The 23,754-nt window shown below is 38.3% G+C and overlaps 1 protein-coding gene and 1 long non-coding RNA gene across 8 annotated transcripts in view; one reads left to right on the top strand and one right to left on the bottom strand.

Annotated features, from left to right (window-relative positions):
* LOC118520214 (uncharacterized) overlaps positions 1 to 23,754 on the top strand; it is a 39,080-nt gene that overhangs the window by 5,367 nt on the left and 9,959 nt on the right. The window contains exon 2 of the long non-coding RNA XR_004909572.2: positions 12,590 to 12,748. This is a non-coding gene — a long non-coding RNA (uncharacterized LOC118520214). The remainder of the gene's footprint in view (positions 1 to 12,589; positions 12,749 to 23,754) is intronic.
* Positions 17,721 to 23,754, bottom strand: part of LOC118520200 (uncharacterized) — a 98,643-nt gene continuing 92,609 nt past the window's right edge. For 6 of the 7 annotated variants that reach the window (XM_078063298.1, XM_078063297.1, XM_078063295.1 and 3 more), the window contains one exon: positions 17,721 to 19,416. In XM_078063298.1, coding sequence (XP_077919424.1) covers positions 18,059 to 19,416 — 1,358 coding nt within the window. In that variant the 3' untranslated portion in view covers positions 17,721 to 18,058. The remainder of the gene's footprint in view (positions 19,417 to 23,754) is intronic. The other variant, XM_078063303.1, reaches the window with a different exon arrangement.

The following is a 23,754-nucleotide window of genomic DNA, read 5'->3' as shown; positions in this document are numbered from 1 at the left end:
TGTTCCTTTTAAACCTACTTTGTTGAGTGTTTTTTAAATGAATGAATGTTGTACTCTGTCACATGCTTTTTCTGCATCTATTCAAATAAACATATGATTCTTACCCTTCCTCTTATTGGTGTGATGTATCATGTTGATTCATTTGTAAATATTGAACCCCTTGCAACCCAGGAATAAATCCCACTTGATCATGGTGAACGATTTTTTTAATGTATTGTTGTATTTGGTTTGCTAGTATTTTGTTGATGATTTTTACATCTATGTTCTTCAAAGATACTGGCCGATAGTTCTCTTTTTTTATGGTGTCTTTATCTGGTTTTGGTATCAGGGTAGTGCTGGCCTTATAGAATGAATTTGGAAGTTTTCCTTCCTTTTCTAGTTTTTGGAATATTTTGAGAAAAACAGGTATTAACTCTTCTTTAAATGTTTGGTAGAATTTGCCTGTGAAGCCATCTGGTCCTGGACTTTTGTTTGTTGGGAGTTTTTTGATTACTGATTCAGTTTCATTGCTGGTAATCAGTCTGTTCAAATTTTCTATTTCTTCTTGCTTCAGTTTTGGTAGGTTATATGTTTCTAGGAATTTATCCATTTCTTCTAGGTTGTCCAATTTGTTCGCATATAATTTTTTAAAAGATTTTATTTATTTATTTGACAGAGAGAGAGAGCACAAGTAAGGGGAGTGGCAGGCAGAGGGAGAAGCAGCCTCCCCACTGAGCAAGGAGCCCGATGCGGGGCTCCATCCCAGGACCCTGGGATCATGACCCGAGCTGAAGGCAGACGCTCAACTGACTGAGCCACCCAGGCGCCCCAGTTTTTCATAATATTCTATTATAATTATTTGTATTTCTGTGGTGTTGGTTATTTCTACTCTCTCATCTGTAATTTTATTTATTTGGGTCCTTTCTTTTTTTTCCTTGCTAAGTCTGGCTAGAGGTTTATCAATTTTATTGGTATTTTCAAAGAACCAGCTCTTGGCTTCATTGATCTGTTCTGTTGTGTTTTTAGTTTCTGTATCATTTATTCCTGCTCTACTCTTTATTATTTCCTTCCTTCTGCTGCTTTTAGGTTTTGTTTGTTACTCTTTTTCTAGCTCCTTTAGGTGTAGAGTTGGTTATTTGAGATTTTTCTTGCTTCTTGAGGTAGGCCTTAATTGCAATAAACTTTCCTCTTAGAAACTGCCTTTGCTGCATCCCAAAGGTTTTGAACCATTGTGTTTTTATTTTCATTTGTTTCCATGTACTTTTTTTATTTCTTTTATATCCTGATTAACCCATCAATTGTTCAGTAGCATGTTATTTGACCTTCATGTATTTGTGGTCTTTCCAGGTTTTTTCTTGTGGTTGACTTCTAGTTTCATAACATTGTGGTCAGAAAAGATGCATGGTATGATTTTGATCCTTTTGAATTGTTTGAGGTTTGTTTTTTGGCCTAATATGTGATCTATTTTGGAGAATGTTCCATGTACACTTGAAAAGAATGTGTATTCTGCTGTTTTAGGATAGAATGTTCTGAATATATCTGTTAAATCTATCTGGTCCAGTGTGTCACTCTAAGCCATTGTTAACTTGTTGACTTTCTGCATAGATGATCTGTCCATTGATATAAGTGGGGTGTTAAAGTCCCCTACTATTATTGTATTTATTATCAATTAGTTCCTTTATGTTTGTTATTAACTGTTTTTTGTTTGAGTGCTCCCATGTTGGGTGCATAAATATTTACAATTGTTATATCTTCTTGTTGGATTTCCTCTTTATTATTATACAGTGTTCTTTCTCTTGTTACAGTCTTTGTTTTAAAGTGTATTTTGTTGGGCCGCCTGGGTGGCTCAGTTGGTTAAGTAAGCATCTGCCTTCGGTTCAGGTCATGATCCCAGAGTCCTGGGATCAAGCCCTGCGTGGGGGCTCCCTGCTTAGCAGGGAGCCTGCTTCTCCCTCTCCCTCTGCTGTTCCCCCTTCTTATGCTCTCTCATTTGCAATCTCTCTCTCAAATAAATAAATAAAATCTCTTTTTAAAAAGTGTATTTTGTCCATTATAAGTATTACCACTCCAGATTCCTTTTGACATCCATTTGCATAATAAATATTTTCCCATCCCCTCACTTTCAATCTGCAGGTGTCTTTAGGTCTAAAATGAATCTCTTGCAGGCAGCATATGGATGGGTCTTTATTTTTTTTTTATCCATTTTGTCACCCTATGTCTTTTGACTGGAATATTTAGTCCATTTACATTCCTAGTAATTACTGATAGAAATGTATTTATTGCCATTTTATTACTTGTTTTGTGGTTGTTTCTGAAGGTTTTTCTCTGATCCTTTCTTGTCTTTCTTTTGTGGTTTGCTGGGGGGTTTTTTTGTGGCTACCATTAGGTTTGTATATAACATCTTCTACATATAGCAGTCTATATTAAGTTGATGGTCATTTAAGTTTGAAGCCATTCTTTACTCCTCTTCTCTGCATGTTTTAGGTATATGATGTCATATTTTACATCTTTTTGTTTTGTGAGTTCCTTGCCTGATTTTTCACAGAAATACTCATTTTTACTGCTTTTGTGTTTCCTACCTTCATACTGTCATTTTTGGTTTCTCCTTTCCACTGAAAGAGTCTTTTAATATTTCTTGCAGGGCTGGTTTAGTGGTCATGAATTCTTTTAGTTTTGCTTGTCTGGGAAACTCTTGATCTCTCCTTCTCTTCTGAATGATAGCCTTTGTGGACAGAGTATTCTTGGCTGCAGATTTTTCCCATTCAGCACTTTGAATATATCATGCCACTCCTTTCTGGCTTGGGAAATCTGCTGATAGCCTTATGGGATTTCCTTTGTATGTAACTGTCTTCTTCTGTCTTGCTACTTTTATTTATTTTTTAAAAAGATTTTATTTATTTATTTGAGGGAGTGTCCTCCACTCTTTTGTCAAGTCCTATAAGTATCCTTATGATCATTGCTTTAAATTTTCCATCAGGTATGTTACTTATATCTGTTTCACAATAAAAAATGGCGTTGTCCTATTTTTTATTTGGGACAAATTCCTGTGTCTTCTCATTTTGTCTAAGTCTCTGTACCTGTTTCTGTGTGTTAGGAAGGTCTACTACATCTCTTGTTCTTGAGGGCAATGGGTTCATGAAGAAGAGGTACTATATTCCCTTTCCATGTAGTGTCCCCTGTCCCTCTGGACCTGGTACTTCTGGGAGTGTCTCCAATGTGTGCTGCATGCACTCCGCTGTTGTGTCCTGGCCACTTTATCCTTCAGGTCAGTCATCTGCAGAGACTCTCTTTGCCTGTTGTGGGCAGTGTTTGGTCCCTGACCTGAATGTGGTGCATTTTATTTTTTTATGTTTATTTTTTTAAAGATTTTATTTATTTATTTGACAGAGAGAGAGAGTGAGCACAAGCAGGGAGAGTGGCAGGCAGAGGGAGAGGGAGAAGCAGACTCCCCACTGAGCAGGGAGCCCGATGCAGGGGCTCGATCCCAGGACCCTGGGATTATGACCCGAGCCGAAGGCAGACGCTTAACTGACTGAGCCACCCAGGCGCCCTGAATGTGGTTCATTTTAACTAGGTGTGCTCTGGTCTGCTTGTGAAATGAGACCTATCACTGCCATCATGGGAAATGAGGCCTCACAAAACTCCCAGGTCAAGAGACATGGTATTGAGCCAGTCTTCTGGGGAAGGGGGCATGCCAAGCTGGGACTGAGGACAGTGTGACTGGGAAGGGTGCAGGGAGGTGGGGTTTGGTGTAAGCAGTTAGGTAGTGAGTATGGGTGCCTGGGTGGTTTCCTTAGGTGGCCCTGTGCTTATGCTGACCGATGGCTGAGGGAAATGATGCCTGACAATTCCTTTCTTCCCAGAGAGCTCTCTGTGAACACTGCCTCTCTGGGACGCTCCAAGATGAGCAGTAACCTCCCCACCGGGTACCCCAGGAGCTCTTCAGATTGCTGTTTCCATGCTCTATGTCTGTGGGCTGTGTGCCTTACCTTTCCCCCAAGAACAGCCCCAGTGCCCTTCAAGCTCTCCTAGAGCCAAGCATGCCGGTCTTTAAAACTCCAGGCATTAAGCCCCACTGGTTGCAAGAACTCATGAAATTTGGGCCTTCTCGGGGCGCCTGGGTGGCTCAGTTGTTAAGCGTCTGCCTTCGGCTCAGGTCATGATCCCAGGGTCCTGGAATCGAGCCCCATATTGGGCTCCCTGCTCAGCGGGAAGCCTGCTTCTCCCTCCCCCACAACCCCTGCTTGTGTTCCCTCTCTCGCTGTGTCTCTCTCTGTCAAATAAATAAATAAAATCTTAAAAAAAAAAAAAAGAAATTTGGGCCCTCTCGCTTTCCAAACCAATTGCTGTGGGGATTCATTTTTCCTGTGCATTCCCCTGTGTGTTAGCCTATCTCTCACCCTTCTCTGCAACCATGGATCCCTTGCTGCTGCCGCGACCACGATCTGTTTCTCTCCCAAGCTGTGTCTCCATACTTCCTTCTTCAGTGTGGCCTCTTCTCTGCCTTTAGTTGTGGAGTTTTTTCTGCCAGTCTTCAGATCGATTTCTGGGGTATTTAGGATGATATGATAGTTATGTAGTTGTATTTGTGAGCCTAGGGTCCTCCTATTCCACCACCATCTTTCCCTTCTTATCCACTCTTTTAATTTCCTTGTCCCACCCCATTTCTGCCTTAAAACCTTCCTATTTCCTATAGCTCCCTAGAGCTCCTTTCTGCTTGCTAGATGGGATGCTGCCAGCTTCAGGAATCATGGAATAAAACCAATAGACCTTCAAATTTACTCAGTTGAATTTTGTTTTTTAACAACACACACATATATAATTATAGATATGTGTATATACTTGGGTTAGTATATACAAATATATTCTTTACTTTTGTCTGCTGAGAGGGCCTGGAAGCAATGACATCCCAGGGAAAATGAGCAATCTCTGTGTCCAGATCTTGGCTTCTAATACCATTCTAAAATGAAAGGAATAATAGCTCTTGGAGAAATGGCTGATTCTAGGACTGGGCAGAGAATATACAAAATAAGCTTGGAATATATTGTAGTACCAGCAAGTAAAGGAAGTACTCAAAAACAAGATGATGGAACTTTGTCAAAGGGCCACAGGAGCCAACTGAAAGAGCTCACAATAGCCAAAGCTGGAACAATTTGAGAAAAAAAATAGTATAGTATAAAATAAATACCCATGAGTCCATCCTGATATAAATAAATGATTGAGTAAATAAATAGATGGGAGTTGGGGTGCCTGCCTGGCTCAGTCAGTAGAGCATGTGACCCTTGATCTCAGGGTTGTGAATTCAAGCCCCACAGGAGGCGTAGAAATTACTTTTTTAAACAATGAGAAAAAAAAATAGATGAGAGAATAGATAAATCTCCCATATAGAAGAATTCTAGATAATTTGTAGATTACCCCCTCTGCAGGTAGTTGGAGCATTACTTCCTACACACTAAGTGTGGGCTGTACATAGTGACTTTCTTCCATAGAGTAAAGTACAGGAAGGGGAAAAAGTAAATTTACAGTGGAGAAACCTGGCAAACACTTCCTCAGCTAGGTGTTTAAGGCTAACATCATCAGTGATAAGTTATGTTGATAGCATACCTTTGATATGATGTTTTGAGAATGGTAGTTGTGATCTTTCTCCAAAAAAATCCAAACCCCCAGTCTAACTAGGAGGAAAACATTAAACAATCCCAACTTTAGTGACATTCTATAAAATGTCAGTACTTCTCAAAACTGTCATGGACATCAAAAACAAGGACACTCAGAGAAATTGTCACAATCTTGAGGAGCATAAGGAGACAGGATGACTAAATGTATGTATCCTGGATGGGATTCTGGAACAGAAGAAGGACATTAGGTAAAAACTAAAGAAAATTGACCGGAGTATGGGGCTTTAGTTAATCATGTATCAATATTGATTCATTAGTTGTGATAATGTACCATAGTAATGTAAGATGTTAAGAAAAGGGGAAACTGGGTGCTCATTATTTGGAAACTGAACTATTTTTGTAACTCTTCTGTAAATCTAAAACCATTCTAAAAGAAAAAGATTGTTTAAAACAAAGTCTGAGGCTATAAAAGAATTAATTTAATCATTTTAATTTTAAATCTTTAATTGTAATTTAATTGTAAATCTTAATTTTAATTAAGAACAAGTGAAAAGTTAGATTTATTATAATGACACCAGAGTATTTCAAGGATCCCAATAGCAGAAAGTGGCTAGACCTCAGGAATTTGGAACAAAGCCTTTAAAACTCAATTAAGCCTCTAAATCTCCCACCATACCTCAGTTCCCCACTCCCTGAAATATTAAAAAAGAAAACATATGCATAAAACCAGACTAATCTCCAAAAGAGCAGACTGGGCTTTTTTTTATTCTGAAAGCTTAATCCGATTTTATGCATTCTTTTTCCTTCCTGAGAAAATGGAGACAGTGGCAGAGATGATAGAAAAATCAAGCTGGGGCACCTGGGTGACTCAGTCAGTTAAGCATCTATCTGCCTTTGGCTCAGGTCGTGATCCTAGAGTCCTGGGATTAAGCCACCCTGAGTTGGGCTCTCTGCTCAGCAGGGAGTCTGCTTCTCCCTCCGCCTTTCCTGCTACTTGTGCTCTCTTGTGCTCTCCCTTTCTCAAATAAATAAATAAATAAATAAATAAAATCTTCTAAAAAAATCAAGCTCAGAGTTGCTCCTAGAACTCTATTCAAAAGAAAAGAAATGGAAAACACGAGAGAAAATGACATGTAAAAGGCAGCTCCAGAAATTCTAATGTCTGATAGAAATTCTAGAAGGAGAAACCAATAATAATGAAGAAGAGGGAATTTGAAGCAAAAAAAAAAAGACAAGGAGAGAAATTTTCTTGAAGGTGAAAAAAAGACACATTTTCAAATAAGACTTGTAAAAAGCTAAACTTTAGCTCTATTTGCCAGGCTAGTTTTAAGAATGTTATATATATTGGGGCGCCTAGGTGGCTCAGTCATGAAGCGTCTGCCTTCTGCTCAGGTTATGGTCCCAGGGTCCTGGGATCGAGCCCCGCATCGGGCACCCTGCTCCGCGGGAGGCCTGCTTCTCCCTCTCCCACTCCCCCTGCTTGTGTTCCCTCTCTCACTCTGTCTCTGTCAAATAAATAAATAAATAAATAAAATCTTAAAAAAAAAAAGAATGTTATATGTATTAATTATTCCTCATAACAGCCCCATTTGTGTGTGCTGTTTTGATTCTCATGTGACAGACACAGAGGCAGAGAGAGGTGAAGTAGCTTGCACAACATCATAGAGTAAGTAAAGGAGGAGGCAGAATGCAAACACATTCTCTTTGTTAGTAAAACTTTTTATTTTGAAATAATTTCACCCTACGGAAAGTTGCAAGAATGCCACAAAGAATTCCTACCCTTCGTGTAGATTCTGCAATTGCTAACATTTACTACATTTGTTTTATGATTTTTTTTTTTTCTGAACAGTTGTTATTTGGAAAAGTCAGTTGCATACATAGGCTCCTTTACCCCTAAATGTTTCAATATATACATTCTCTTTTGTAATCGCAGGACAATGATCAAAATTGGAAAATTAGACTGATATAATACTTTTGTTCGATCTATAAACCTTATTCATATTTCACAATTGTTCCAATAAAGCTTTTATAGAAATTTTTTTCTGGTCCAGGGTCATCCATTACATTTAATTGTCCTGTCTCTTTAGTCTCCTTTCATCTGAAACAATTCCTCAAACTTTGTCTTTCTTGATCTTGACTTTCTTGAACAGAAAAGGCCAGTTGTTCTGTACAATATTGCTGAATTTGCATTTTTCTGTGATTTCCTTATGATTAGATTCTGATTATGCCATCTGGCAGGAATAGAACAGGAGTTGCTCTGTTCTTCTTAGTGCCTTATAACCTGTCAAAAAGGAGACAGCAGACCAAAAATGGAGTCATTTGTGCTAAAACCCATGTCAGCAGACCAAGACTTAATGCCTAACCTAACTGCAGTTTCAACTCCCAGGAATTACTGATCTATATCACTGTGTAAATCAGTTCTACTAGCTAGCTAATTATTTGTTTATTTTTTTCCTGCTTTTGGCTTGAGGGAGTATGGTCAAATTGTCTTTCAAATGTTGCTTAGGTTAGGGGCACCTAGCTGGCTCAGTCAGTACAGCGTGTGACTATTGAATTTGGGGTCACAATTTTGAAATTGTGTAGACCTATGTTGGGTGTAGAGCTTACTTTAAAAAAAGTTGCTTGGTTTTTTCCCTTGTAGTGTGGGGAAATACCTTTTCCTGCTTATATTCCAACTTAGGGTCTTTATTTGTCTAAATATCTAAAATATTAACATGGTCCCCAAAGTAAAAAATATCCAGAAAGGTATATTGGAGAAGTGTCACTTCCCCATCTCTTCATGGACTAAAATTTCCTATATTTTTGGGTCTATTTATAGACTTTCTGTTCTATTCCACTGATCTGTTCATGCATGAGTACCACATCATTTTGATTATAGGGACTTTTTAGTATTTTTAAATATCTGGTAGGACTAGGACCCCTTTGTAGCTTTTCTTTTTCAGTGTTAACCTGGCTATTCTTGCATAAAACCTGTACTGCTCCCACTATATATACTTCAGATGAAAAGACCGACTGAATTGTCCCCCTGTGGTAATTCTCCTTCCCAGTATCTTTTCATGACCCTTATCAGAATCTGAACTTTTCTTAATTAGGGACACACTGATTGTCTGTTTCCCAGATTTTCTTGGAGATTGGGGATCTTGTCTTCAATATTCACTAACATATTGTCAAAGGCTAGAGCATTCCATGGCACACTGTAGGGATGCATTAAACACAAGCACTTTGTACACATTTTTTTCATTAGCTATTCTGGTAGGTGCATACTCATCACATTCTGGTTTTAATTTTTGCATTTTCTTAATAATGAACTTGAACAAATTTGGTTATCTTTTTTGGCCATTTGGATATCATTTTTTTGAAGTGTTTGAGTTTCTTTCCCATTTCCTATTTGGTTGTCTGTCATTTATTGATCTGTAGGGGTTCTTTATATATTCTGGTTGACTCTTTGGTCAAATATACATATATTTATTTAATATATATAATATATATTATAATATATCTAATACATTAATTTACATTTTTGTTTATATACATGTTATATATATTTTATATTAACATATATTGTATTATATTTATATATAATATAAAATATAGTCTCTCTGTGGCTTCTTTTCACTTTCTTAATGGTGTCTTTTGATGAAAATAGATTCTTAAATTTAATACAGTAAAATTTAGGGGCGCCTGGGTGGCTCAGTTGGTTAAGCGTCCAAATCTTGATTTCGGCTCAGGTCATGATCTCAGAGTTGTGAGATCAAGCCCTGCATTGGACTCCACGTTTGGTGTGGAGCCTGCTTAAGATTCTCTCATTCCCTCTCTCCCCCCCCCCCCACTCATGTGTGCATGTGCTCTCTCTCCCTCTCTAAAAAAATAAAAATAAAAAAACAGTATAGTAAAATTTACAATTTTTCTCCAAATGGTTAGTTCCTTTTTTGTTCTGTTTAAGAAATCTTTGCTATCTGGGGCGTCTGGGTGGCTCAGTCATTAAGCGTCTGCCTTCGGCTCAGGTCATGATCCCAGGGTCTTGGGATTGAGCCCCACATTGGGCTCCCTGCTCAGCAGGAAGCCTCCTTCTTCTTCTCCCACTCCCCCTGCTTGTGTTCCCTCTCTTGCTGTCTCTCTGTCTCTCCGTCAAAATAAATAAAATCTTAAAAAGTAAAAAATAACTCTCAAAAAAAAAAAAAAAAGAAACCTTTGCTATCTCAAGCCTAGAAAGATATTCTGTGTTTTCTTCTAAAGCCTTTGCTTTACTTTTTATAAGTAGATTACTAATGCATCTGGAATTTATATGTGTGTAGTGTGAGGTAAGAGCCAAGATTAATTTTTTATCAATATGGATATACAACTGACCCAGTGCTATTTATTGAAAAGACTGCTATGTTGTAACCATATTGCAGAGTAACCTTTGTCATAAATCAAATGACCACGTATATGTAAGTCTATTTCAGGGCTGTTTATTTTGTTCCATTGTCTACTTGTTCATTCTTGTACTAATACCATAATGCCTTAATGACCAAAGTACTATTTATCACACTAACAAATTGAAGGAGAAAAACATTATATCGATGTGAAGTAGCATCTGATAATATTCAGCAGGCATTTCTTTTTTTTTTTTTTTTAAGATTTTATTTATTTATTTGACAGAGAGAGAGACAGCGAGAGAGGGAACACAAGCAGGGGGAGTAGGAGAGGGAGAAGCAGGCTTCCCGCCAAGCAGGGAGCCCGATGCAGGGCTCGATCCCAGGACCCTGAGATCATGACTTGAGCCGAAGGCAGTCGCTTAACCAACTGAGCCACCCAGGCGCCCCTCAGCAGGCATTTCTAATAAAAAAGTTAGTTAGGGACTAAAGGAAACAATTGAGCCACAACAAAGTCTATTTACCTCAAACCTAGAACAAACATTACATTAAGTGGTTTCCATTAAATAGGTGAAAACAACTAGATGCCTGCTATCACCACTAATCCTAAATCTTATTCCGGAGATTCTTTCTATTAGATGATTAATAAAATAATCACTATAAATATTCAGAAAAAAACAATTATATCCATATACAGCTGACATAACTGAGTGCCTAGAAAACCAAGGGTCTAGTAAAAAACTAAAAAGATTATTAGATAATAATGAAAGGTATGATTGCCTCCATTAAAAAATTTTTTTTATTTTAATATGACAGTATCACCATAAATACAGCTGTAAGCCACAATCTGGGGAAGCTAAGTCCATCATTTATAATACTCGGTAAAGGATTATTATCTAGAATCCCACAATTCTCATATGAAAGTTTTTAATAAAAAGGAACATGGGCAAAGACATGAACTGGTAAATTATAGTGTTTAGCAATAAACAGATGTGCAAAGATACTCAACTCACTATAAAGCACATACCAGAAGTGGGAATATAAGGAAATAATACTTTATTGGTTGAAGGGGTTGGAAATTGGTGCCACAATGACGTTCTCCACTTCTACAACAATTATCTAATGAGGTTGAAAATGAATATAATCTGTGACTGAGCAATCCCACTTTTTGATAAATACCTCAGAGAAACTCTTGTTTATGGATAGCAAGGAACACAGATATGCAATATTTTGCAGCAAGAAATTATATATAGTCTAATAAAGAATTAAGGGCTGGGGGTTTCTATTCTATTGAAATGCTCCATTTTATTATTTATTTATTTATTAAGATTTTACTTATTTGACACAGAGAGGAGAGAGCAAGCACAAGCAGGGGGAGTGGCAGGCAGATGGAGAGGGAGAAGCAGGCTCCCCGCTGAGCAAAGAACCCGATGTGGGGCTCAATTCCGGGGTCCTGGGTTCATGACCTGAGCCAAAGGCAGCCGCTTAACCAACTGAGCCACTCAGGCGCCCTGAAAAGCATCATTTTAAATTAAAGAAAAAGCAAGCAGCTGACTGGATAACATAATTTATTTATTTATTTTTTAAGATTTTATTTATTTTTTGACAGAGAGAGAGAGAGACAGCGAGAGAGGGAACACAAGCAGGGGCAGTGGGAGAGGGAGAAACAGGCTTCCCGCCGAGCAGTGAGCCTGGCGCGGGGCTCGATCCCAGGACACTGGGATCATGACCTGAGCCAAAGGCAGACACTTAAAGACTGAGCCACCCAGGCGCCCCTGGATAACATAATTTAAATTGCTTTCCTTGCCATACAGATAACCATACACCTGTCATAATGCTGACATTTCCATCCTTAAAGCCACTCCTTCTGGTTATGGCAATATCTTCCAAAGTAGAATCACATCTGCAGTAGGTTCTCTACAGTAGAGTTCTCTACAGTAAAGTACAGAAGAGCACAGGGAGTTCTATAAAGTCTGAGATACAGTGGATTAGATAAAATGAAACATTTTTTTGATAGTCTCTTGTTAGGCACTTGATGTGAATTTTCCCTGCCAGAAATATAGTATACAGAGCTCCCATGCTTGTTTGACCACAAAATTATTTTCTTCCATTTTCATTAAAGTATTAGTGTTTTGGGGCACCTGCCTGGTTCAGTTGGTAGAGCATGTGACTCTTGATTTCAGGGTTGTGAGTTCGAGCCCTACAGTGGTTGTGGAGATTGCGTAAAAAAAAAAATCTTAAAGTACTAATGTCTTGTGGAACATAACTTCCAGAAATTTTGAGTTAATGTACTGTCTCCAGAAGACCTCTGTTCACATGAAAATGATACCAGGCAGGAGAAACATACTGACTGATTAGTGAAAACTAATTTTGTTATACTACTTACTTTTTTGTGTGTTACATTTTTATATAAACATTGTATGTACTGTTTACAAATTTAAAATTTGAAATCATGAATGGGTCTATTATTCTAGACGAATGATTATTCAATGACACCTGCCCAATCTGAGCAAAATGGATTTGGAAGTACAAGTCTTAATGTATGACTAAAGTGACATTACAGAGGTTTGTAATAATATTCATTTTTATTTTGTGGAAGGTAATAATTTTTTTAAAAGATTTTATTTATTTATTTGACAGAGAGAGCACAAGCAGGGGGAGCAGCAGGCAGAGGGAGAGGGAAAAGCAGGCTCCTGCTGAACAAAGAGCCCGATATGGGACTCGATCCCAGGACCCTGGGATCATGACCAGAGGCGACGGCAATGACTTAACCGACTGAGCCACCCAGGCTCCCTGAAGGTAATAATTTTTTGTTGAATGCCAACTTCTCATATCTGTTGTTGTTCACTCCTTTTTAAAAGCTGATGAAGCTAAGATAAATGAGAATAAGAAAAAAAACCTAAAACATATTGAGGTGAATAACTTTTGAGGTGAATAATCAATAATTATTGAAGTGAATTTTTTCCAACATGGTTACATTGCTCAAGCTAAAATCTGATACCTAATTAAATCACAACAAATCAGGTCCCTGGGTATTCCTGGTATATTGTTGTATGTTTTATAATTGTTTTAGTAGACTGTTGAGTTCAATTTATTGAACTTTATTTGGAATGTTTGTGTGTATTTTAAGTGATACTGGTCCAGATTTTGCTTTCTAAAGGCTATCCTCATTTACTTTTATTATTGGGATGTTTACCTTATAGAATGATCTAGCAAAATTTTGTTAGAGGTGGTACGCCTGAGTGGCTCAGTCGGTTAAGCATCTGCCTTCAGTTCAGGTTATGATCCTGGGGTCCTTGGGTGGAGCCCCCCATCAGGCTCCCTGCTCAGTGGGGTCTGCTTCTCCCTCTCCCTCTGCCCTTCACCCACGTTTGTGTTCTCTCTCTCTCTCAAGTAAATAAAATCTTTAAAAAAAAATTTTGTTAGAGGCTATCGATTCTTTAAAACTTTTTAGTGCCTGCAAAACTATAAAAAATCATAACCACAATATTTTCCTTTGCTTATAGATCTGTTCAGGTTTTGTTTAGTATCTTGAGTCAACTTTGATGATTTAGGTTTTTCTAGATAATTCATTCTCTGTATTTTTATACATATTGAAATATATGTATATAGTAATACATATAACTTTAAAATTTTTAATTCTCTTTGATATGTGGCTATGTCACCTTTCTCACATAAAAAGCTGTGTGTCTTTTTTTCCTTCAAACTGCCAGTTCTATACTAACGGCCTTTTCAAAGAGAACATCCTTGGATAAACTCTGTTTTATTAACTATTTCATTAATTTCTACTTTTATTGTATGAATTGCTTCCTGGTATTTAGCTTAGTTTTTTAAAAAATTTACTAAAAAAATTATTTTCTGGCTCAAGCTAATGTGGTTTTTTTTCCCCCAATTTTTAAAATCAACTGCCTGGGGGTGCCTGGGTGGCTCAGCCGTTAAGCGTCTGCCTTCGGCTCAGGTCATGGTCCCAGGGTCCTGGGATCGAGCCCCGCATCGGGCTCCCTGCTCCGCGGGAGGCCTGCTTCTCCCTCTCCCACTCCCCCTGCTTGTGCTCCCTCTCTCGCTGTGTCTCTCTCTGTCAAATAAATAAATAAAATCTTTAAAAAAAAAAAAAAAAAAAATAAAATAAAATCAACTGCCTGTTACACAACGGGCACTGTAAGTGTGAGGACAGAGTGATAAACAAGACAAACAGTAATTCCTCAATCAAGTTTTCTGAATGCATTAAGGTCATTTCTCTTTTAAGATTTTATTTCAGAGAGAACAAGCAAATGCAAGCATGAGCGGGGGTGGGGGGAGCAGAGGGGGAAGCAGACACCCTGCTGAGCAGGGAGCCTGATTTGAGGCTCTATCCCAGGACCCTGAGCCCAAGGCAGACGCTTAACTGACTGAGCCTCCCAGGCACCCCGGTTATTAATTTCCTAACAGGTAGACCTTTGGTGATTTCCCACAAATTTTAACTTGTAGGCATCCCATTATCATTTATCACTAAGTGGTCTAAAATTTCAGATTTGATTTCTACTTAAGCTTTATTGTGGAAATTTTCAAATACATGCAAAGGTAGTAAGAATAGCACAGTGAACTCTATGTACCCATTATCCAGCTTCAACACTTATCCAGCAATATTTGCCAATCTTGTTTCATCTGTTCCTCCATCCCACCTTTTTTTCTGAAGTATTTTATTTTATTTTTTTAAAGATTTTATTTATTTGACAGAGAGAGAGAGCGAGAGCAGGAACACAAGCAGGGGGAGTGGGAGAGGGAGAAGCAGGCTTCCTGCTGAGCAGGGAGCCCGACGCGGGACTCGATCCCAGGACCCTGGGATCATGACCTGAGCTGAAGGCAGACGCCCAACGACTGAGCCACCCAGGCGCCCCTTTTCTTAAGTATTTTAAAGCAAATCATAGACATGATGTAATTTCACCCTTGAATACTTCAGTATGGATCTCTAATGTATAAGGACTTACATCCACATCTGCACCCCCACACCCATGCCATCATCATGCCTAAAAATGAACAATTGCTTAATATAATGTAATATCTATTCTAGGTTTATGTTTTCACGACAACCTAAAAATTTTTTTCATTTGTCTAAATCAGGATTGTATTGACTATATTTTATTTCTGTAAGCTTATGCTCTGGCATTTGGGGACTTGATCCTGGAGAGACTACCCTTCCCAGGGGTAGCAAATTCCTAGACAACAAACAATTTTTTTTTTTTTAAGGGAGGGGAGGTGGGGACAGGGGGAGGGGGGATAGAGGGAGAGGGAGAGAATCTTAAGCAGGCTCCGTGCCCAGTGCAGAGCCAGACAAGGGGCTCAATTTCACAACCCTGAGATCATGACCTGAGCCAAAATCAAGAGCCAGATGCTTAACTGACTGATCCACCAGGTGCCCCAAACAACTCTTCTGAGATCATGCCTTTGATTTACAAACCAACCAATCCAAATTCCCCAAGTGTTTCCTTTATCAAACTCTCACAAACCAAGCCAATATTCCTCCTGCCCAAATCACCCCAGGGCCGGGTAACCAGACAACTAGGGACCATCTCTATAACTCAGCCTGCCAAAATTATTAAAACTGTCCAATCCCAGACTTTCTCAGTGTACTTACCAATGTCACCCATTCCTGGGGAAAACTTCAGTAAAGGCTCTGTGCCACACTCTGCCCTCTCCCACTTTCTGCGCCCAACAGAACTGGGTACTTTCCCATGTGGCTCTGCAGGCGTGCTGCGCCTCCTGTTTTTAGAGATCTTTGAGTATAAACTTCTTCCTTCATGACAGTCATTTCCATGTCTGCATATCCTACCATATTTGATTAGAGTAAATCCTGGGTACATTTTAACACAAGGATCCCAAAATACTCCATACCCTGCATTTGATAGGTCTCTTAAGTCTTTTAATTTGCAACATTGTTTTTATTTTGTCTTAACATATATTAGTTAAAAGACCATTTATTCTGTGAAATTTTGTACATTCTGTGTTTGGTTGTTTGCTTCCTTGTGTCATTAATTTGTTCCTTTATTCCCCAAGTTTCCTATAACCTGGTAATTAGATTTAGAGACTAAGTTATACATCTGGGTCAACATTTGGGGCAAGAACACTTAACAAATGATGCTACACTTAGCCATTGCATAACATCAAGATGCACACGGTCTGGCTGATGTAATGGAGATGTTAATGTAGATTAGTGGGTTCTGTCATTCTGCTCCATTAAAAGCTTACTATCAATCTTTTTCACCTAATGATCTTTGCATCCATCAATATCACCACCAAGATCCATTATTTCGTAGAAAGTGATTTTTTAAATTGTCATTCCTTTGACCTTTATTAGCTAGATTTCTCTAATAATAAAGAGAAAGTCTTCAACTTTTGGTTGTCTTAAATATAGGTAGTAAAGGAAAGACAAAATAAATGCTCCACTTTCCCCCTTTATTTATCAATAAGTGCCCTGATATACTTCACACCTGACCAGTGCATTTGGTCAGGGAAAAAAGGAAGCTATCAAAGGCTGTAGTGATCATGACAAAAGGATATAGGAACCAATTTGAGGGGATTCCCACTGGCCAAAAATAGGACAGTCTGATCATAAAAAGGCTACAATGTATTTTTAAAAATCAACACAAGAGTTGTAATACAAGTGATTTTTAATTTCCAAATAATTTCTTTTTACATTACTCTTTGTTGATTTTAAATTAAATTTAGACTGGGGCCAGAGAATGGAGATTATAGAATATCTGCTTTTTTTTTTAAAAGATTTTATTTATTCATGAGAGACACAGAGAGAGGCAGAGGGAGAAGCAGGCTCCCCATGGAGCAGGGAGCCCAATGCGGGACTCCATCACAGGTCCCTGGGATCACGACCTGAGCCGAAGGCAGACACTTAACTGACTGAGCCACCCAGGTGCCCCAGAATATCTGCTTTTTTATGAACAAATTGTGAAAGAATTTCTATTTTAAAGAGTAAGTTATCTGAGGTTCAATAAGGGTGAGTGTTAGTGGAAGGCATTTCTTTGTTTGTTGTACCCATAGTCTTTCATATGACTTTTCAAAGGAGTAATATTAATGATAATAATAAAACAAAATTTAGTGGCTTAAAACAATCATTTTTTTTTTTTTTTTTTTTAAAGATTTTATTTATTTATTTGAGAGAGAGAATGAGATAGAGAGAGAGCATGAGAAGGGGGAGGGTCAGAGGGAGAAGCAGACTCCCCGCCGAGTAGGGAGTCCAATGCGGGACTCGATCCCGGGACTCCAGGATCATGACCTGAGCCGAAGGCAGTCGCTTAACCGACTGAGCCACCCAGGCGCCCTTAAAACAATCATTTTATTATATCTCATGATCTTATGGGTTAGGAATTTGGGCAGGGGCTCAATTGGTAGATTCGTCTATTTTATATGGCATCAACTGAAGTCAGTCTGGCATTCAGCTGCTGGCTGGTCTGGAGGATCCAACATTATTTTACTCAAATATCTGGTGTCTTGGTAGGCATGTGTGGAAGACTGGGCTAAGAAGGGTTCTTCCTTTCTATGTAGTCTTAGGGCTTCTCCATGTGGTCTCTTCAGCAGAGCAGCCAGACTTTTTAACAAAATTCAGGGCCTAAGCTTAAGAGAGCATTCCAAGAAATGAAGTAAAATCTACCAGTAAAGCCTGGGTCCAGAAACTGGCACAGCAGTACTTCTACTAGTCAAAGCAGTCACAGTCTGCCCAGCCTCAAGGGGAAGGGATGTAGGTTCCAGCTCTTGACGGTGGGAGAGAAATGTCAAAGAATTTACAGCAATCTTTATTCTGCCACAGTATTATATTACCATTTTACAAATGAAAAAATTATAGCACAGAGCAGTTAAGCATCTTATCAACATAATACAAGTGGGAAAGTGACTGGACAGAGATGATGTGTCTCCCACATTTGTTACATTGATAGGATTAATTTTTAGAATAAATGTGAAGTTTATCAGGTTTAAGTGATGGTGGAATACATTAAGTTAACATATTCTTTTAATGATATAAAACCTCTCATGCCAAGTCAGTTCCCTGTATGAAGGAAGCAAAAGGGATTAATTACTACAGTCATAGAGTGTTCTACAAGACAGGATTGAAAAACTATCTTATATTTTTACATTATGAATTTTCAGATGATGGGTAAGGTGTGAATGTTGTCTAAAGGCCTTCTTACATTCTTTACATTCATAGGGTTTCTCACCAGAATGAATCCTCAGATGTTGAATAAGGGATGAATTAAGTCTAAAAGCCTTCCTACATTCCTTACATTCAAAAGGTTTCTCACCAGTATGAATACTCTGATGTAGAGTAAGTTTTTGGCGCAATCTAAAGGCCTTCCCACATTCCTTACATTTATAGGGTTTCTCACCAACATGAATACTCTGATGTTGTGTAAGTTGTGAGAGTAATCTAAAAGCCTTCCCACATTCCTTGCAGTCATAGGGTTTAACACCAATATGGATACTTTGGTGTGAAATAAGTTGTGAGTAACGACTAAAGGCCTTCCAACATTCCTTACATTCATAAGGTTTCTCACCAGTGTGAATTCTGTGATGAAGGATAAGATGATAACCACGACTAAAGGTCTTTCCACATTCCTTACATTCATAGGGTTTCTCACCAGTATGAATTCTCTGGTGGAGTGTTAGTTGTTGTCTCACTCTAAAGGCCTTCCCACATTCCTTACATTCATAGGGTTTCTCACCAGTATGAAGTTTGTGATGTACTCTAAGGCCAGAGCCACACAAAAAGGCCTTCCCACATTCTTTACATTCGTAGAGTTTGTCAGCAATATTAAGCTTCTGATGTCGAGTAAGGTGTGCATACTGTCTAAAGGCCTTTCCACATTCTGTACATACATAGGGTTTCTCACCAGTATGAATCCTCTGATGGAGAGTAAGTTGTCCACGCACTCTGAAGGCCTTCCCACATTCTTTACATTCATAGGGCTTCTCACCAATATGAATTTTCTGATGTACTCTGAGGTCTGGGCCACATACGAAAGATTCTCCACATTCCTTACATTCATAGAGCTTTTCACCAGAATGAAGTCTCTGATGTCGAGTAAGATGTGCAGTCTGTCTAAAGGCCATTCCGCATTCCTTGCATTCATAGGGTTTTTCACCAGTATGAATTCTATGATGGAAAGTAAGCTGTTGGCGTACTCTAAAGGTTTTCCCACATTCTTTACATTCATAGGGTTTCTCCACAAAATGAAGTCTCTGGTGTGGAGTTAGAGATGTGCGTTTTTGGTAAGAGGGCACTTTTTGAGATGCAGTTTTCATTTGACTGAAATATCCCTCCTGTCCTTCAAATTTTCTTTTGGACTCCCAATCACTTTTTAAAATTAGGCCCTTAAGGCCATGGTTTTTAATTCTTTCCATTATCTTCCACTGGGGTGAGTTTATTTCATGAATGTCATTTTCCGAAGAGAACTTCTTGGTCTCATACCTGGTCTCTAAATCTAAAAGAAAGTAAGAGAGCAAACACACGGTTTCCTTTTTTTAAGAGAAGTAAAATTTCTACAGTAGAAATAAAAGACAACTAAAGTAATACTCAGTGAAATTCTAAATATCAGTTATACAGTTTGAAAAAAAAAGCATAAGGTAACACCAGGAAAAATGAAAGTTCATGTTAAGAAAGTGAGACTGGTGATTAGTAAACATTTTAAGGCAGTGGGTCTCAAATTGAGATGTAGAGTAGAATCACAGAGAACTTGTTCTAAATATTGATGTTTATTTTTTAAAGATGTATTTATTTGAGAGAGCACACACGTGCACATACGTGTGCGTGCACACCCACACACACACACCTACACACACCCCCCCCATACACACATGCTCGAGCAGGGGGAGAGGGAGAGAGAGAATCCCAAGCAGACTCCCCTCTGAGCACAGAGCTTGACCCGGGGTTCGATCTCATGACCCTGAGAACATGACCTTAGTTGAACCAAGAGTTGGATGTTCAACCAACTGAGCCACCCAGGTGCCCCTAAATACTGAGGTTTAGATACCACCCAAACCACCTGGATCAGATTCTACAGTCCTGGCCAGTCCTGTATTTAATATTCTTCACACAATTCTGATGGAGATGAAAGGTTAAGAATTCATACTTAACTTTTTTCAATAATTTCTCTTTATTCTTAGACTAAAATAAAACTTGCTATGGTTAAAAGGCCTCTGCTTACCTGTAACACATCATCTCAGTCTGCTCTATCTCCCAAAATCTTCGGCCTGGGTTCTTTGCACTGCTGGCTACTTCTCATCCTGAGGTTGTTTTTTTTTTTTTAAGATTTTATTTATTTATTTGACAGAGAGCACAACCAGGGGAAGCGGCAGGCAGAGGGAGAGGGAGAAGCAGGCTCCCCGCTGAGCAAGGAGCCCGATGTGGGGCTTGATCCCAGGAGCCTGGGATCCTGACCTGAGCCAAAGGCAGACGCTTAACCAACTGAGCCACCCAGGTGCCCCTCATCCTGAGGTCTTAGGTTAAAAGTCACTTCCTTTAAGACTGACAACTGTCAGTATCTAAACCTATGTTCTTATATATGTATTGCATAGCAACATATGTCTGTGTTGAAATTATATATTTATAAATGTTTCCACTTGTTGCTCTCCTTTCCTTACCCCTAGACTTCTTTAATGGCAGAAACAATCTCTACTTTACTCTCCATTAAATAATACATTCAGGGGCACCTGGATGGCTCAGTTGGTTAAGCACCTGCCTTTGGACTAGGTCACAGTCTCAGGGTCCTGGGATCGAGCTCCATGTTAGACTCCCTGCTCATTGAGGAGTCTGCTTCTCCTTCTCCCTCTGCCCCTCCCCCCGGTCATGCTCGCTCTCTCTCAAATAAATAAATAAAATCTTTTAAAAAAAAATAAATAATACATGCATAGCACAAGATGAGTTTCACTCATGGAATTCCCATGGTTCTATACTCATTCTTTTTTTTTTAAGGTTATATACTTATTCTGAATATATTTCTGTCTTTAATCTCTCACATATTACAACAATGATTAAATATTCCCTTTATTCATCCAAGCTAGTCCAGCTAAATATATAAATGGAAAATGGTGGTTATATACTCTTATATATCCCTTTCATTGCTTAAACCCCCTATCTATCTTCATATAGCTGTGAGCTACTTTTTCTTTTGTCTCCACATCACAATAAAAGTACTGAGGAGTTCTATTCATTAATCTCTCTTGAATTCTATTACTCATCCATTTTAAAATGCTCATCTGGTTTTGTTCCCTCATCTCTTTGCTCAGGTCTCCTTTCCATTCCTTTAGAGGCAAGGCTGTTCCTGTATTTCCTAGAAATGTGTGCCAGTGATTTTCCATACAGGAAAACATGTTTATACTTTACTGAAGTTCTTATGAAATCCTTAGCAAAAAAGAAAAGGAAAAAAAAAGATGCGATATGTAAGGAACTCACTAATAGGGACAAAGGGTCTTGCAGTCACTTGAGTGTGAAGAATCTGCTAACAAAGGTCATGTTGGATTTAGAGAGAAGATGGTAAACCAGTAGGAGAAATAGCCAGAGAAACATTTAAGTGCTGAATGAGTTACGTATGAGAGAGAAAAAGGAGGATGTTTTCAATTATTATATGGTCTGTATAAAAAGGTTGAAATAATATAGACATTTTCTTTTTTTTTTAATTTTTTTTTTTTTAGAGATTTTATTTATTTATTTGAGAGAGAGAGAGCATGAGAGGGGGGAGGGCCAGAGGGAGAAGCAGACTCCCTGCTAAGCAGGGAGCCTGATGCGGGATTCGATCCTGGAGTCCAGGATCATGACCTTGGCAGTCGCTTAACCAACTGAGCCACCCAGGCGCCCTAGACATTTTCTACTAAAGCTGGAAATAATAAAATTTTAAAAACCCAAAGCTAAATCCACTTGAAATTTTAGAAGTCTATATTAAATAACTTTTAGATCAACAGGGAAATAAATTCCAAACAGTATTTTTGTTTTTTAGAAAACAATGGTAATAATAATTTTAAAATCCACACTAAATTAGTATCTACAAAATATAAGCATAGTGCTTAGAAGAAAATTTAAAAACTTAAACACAGCGATAAACATGAGAGAAAAATCAATTAAAAATCAAAGAAATCAGAAAAAGAATAAAGTAAACTGAAGCAAAGCAGAAGAAATTAATTGGTATAAATGCAGAATTAGAAAACAGAAAAGAAGAACTAATACATAAAACAAAAACTTTCTTTTAAAAAACAAATCAGCAAAACAGATAAAGCATTAGTTAATACAAGGAAAATAGCAAGAAAGCACACAAGAAGTGACAAAGTGAAAATAACCATGAATACAGAGGATAGCTGAAAAAAAGATTACTGTGCCCATAAATTTTAAAACATAGCTAAAATGAGTAATTTTCTAGGAAAATACATTTACCAAAACTGGCCACAGAAGAGATACAATGCATAAACATTAATTTCCAAAGAGCAAATAGAGAATGTGGTCAGACTTACCATCTCCTTCTCCTAAAAAAGAAGCTTTAAAGAACAGGCCATCCAAATTCTATTTAGACTGAGAACTAAGAAAAAGGAGGACTTCCGAACTATTTTCATAAAGTAATATTGTACTAAATAAAGGTCACTAATAAAAACTACATACCAATTTTCTGAAAACTGATATAAAAATTCTAAGCATCTAATAAAACACCACATTGACCCAGTATTGTTTATTCAAAGAATTTTAGAGTGACCCAATATGGGGAAATCTATGAAAATAAATCAACATTTTTTTAAAGATTTATTTCTTTTTAAGATTTTATTTATTTATTTATTTATTTGAGAGTGAGAGAGCACAAGCAGGGGAAGAGCAGCAAGGAGCCCAGATGCGGGGCTGGAGCCCAGATGCGGGGCTGGATCCCAGGACCCCAAGACCACGACCCAAGCCGAAGGCAGACGCTTAACTGATTGAGCGTGCCCCTATTTATTTTAGAGAGAGACAGAGCTGGGAGAGGGGCTGAGGGAGAAAAGCAGACTCCCTGCTGAACAGGGAGTGCAATGCGATGCCGGTCTTGATCTCAAGACCCTGAGACCACGACCTGAGCCTTCTTTTTATTCCTCAAACATGCAAAGCTAACTTCCTCCTTAGGCCTTTTCTATTGGCTCAGAAGGCTCTTGCCCTAGAGAGCTTGAGCTCTTCATGGCTTGAGCCTTCATATCTCTCCTCAAAAAAGTCTTCCCTCATTTGTCTACTTTTCTATATGCATGTTATATACTTCACTAAGTTACTTAAAGGAAGAAAGAAACAAAGGAAGAAAAGAAAATGAAAGAAAAAAATGATCTTGTTTAAGATGTCTAACTTTGAGTCAACAGCTGTCATTTTGGCTAAATATTTCCTGATTAAACTGATATCATCTTATTCATCTGGAACCTCTGCATTTCATTGTTTTTTTCAGCATTAATAGTGGTAAATGTCATTTAATTATCTAAATGTGAAAAAGAAAATAAGTTAGGATTGGTATAAAAAGCGTGTCTTTCCTTCCTGTGGTAGACAGTGACTAAGAAGATATAACATTATAGACAGTGTGGGCACTGAAATGGCCTTGTTACAAAACAAGAACTCTTAGCCTAAAATGGGTCTCCTCAGTCAGACCTGAATGTACAGAGAGCAAAATACAAAATGACAACATATGTCTCTATATAAAGAATTTTGAGGAATTTTTTTTAAGTAGGCTTCATGCCCAGCATGGAGCCCAACGTGGGGCTTGAACCCACCACCCTGAGATCAAGACCTGAGCTGAGATCAAGAGTCAGACGCTTAACCGACTAAGATACCC

Source organism: Halichoerus grypus, chromosome 15 (assembly GCF_964656455.1).
Source record: "Halichoerus grypus chromosome 15, mHalGry1.hap1.1, whole genome shotgun sequence".
NCBI classification, from domain to species: Eukaryota; Metazoa; Chordata; class Mammalia; order Carnivora; family Phocidae; genus Halichoerus; species Halichoerus grypus.
The sequence above is the reverse complement of the archived record's forward strand: the minus strand, read 5'-3'. Positions and strand labels throughout refer to the sequence as shown.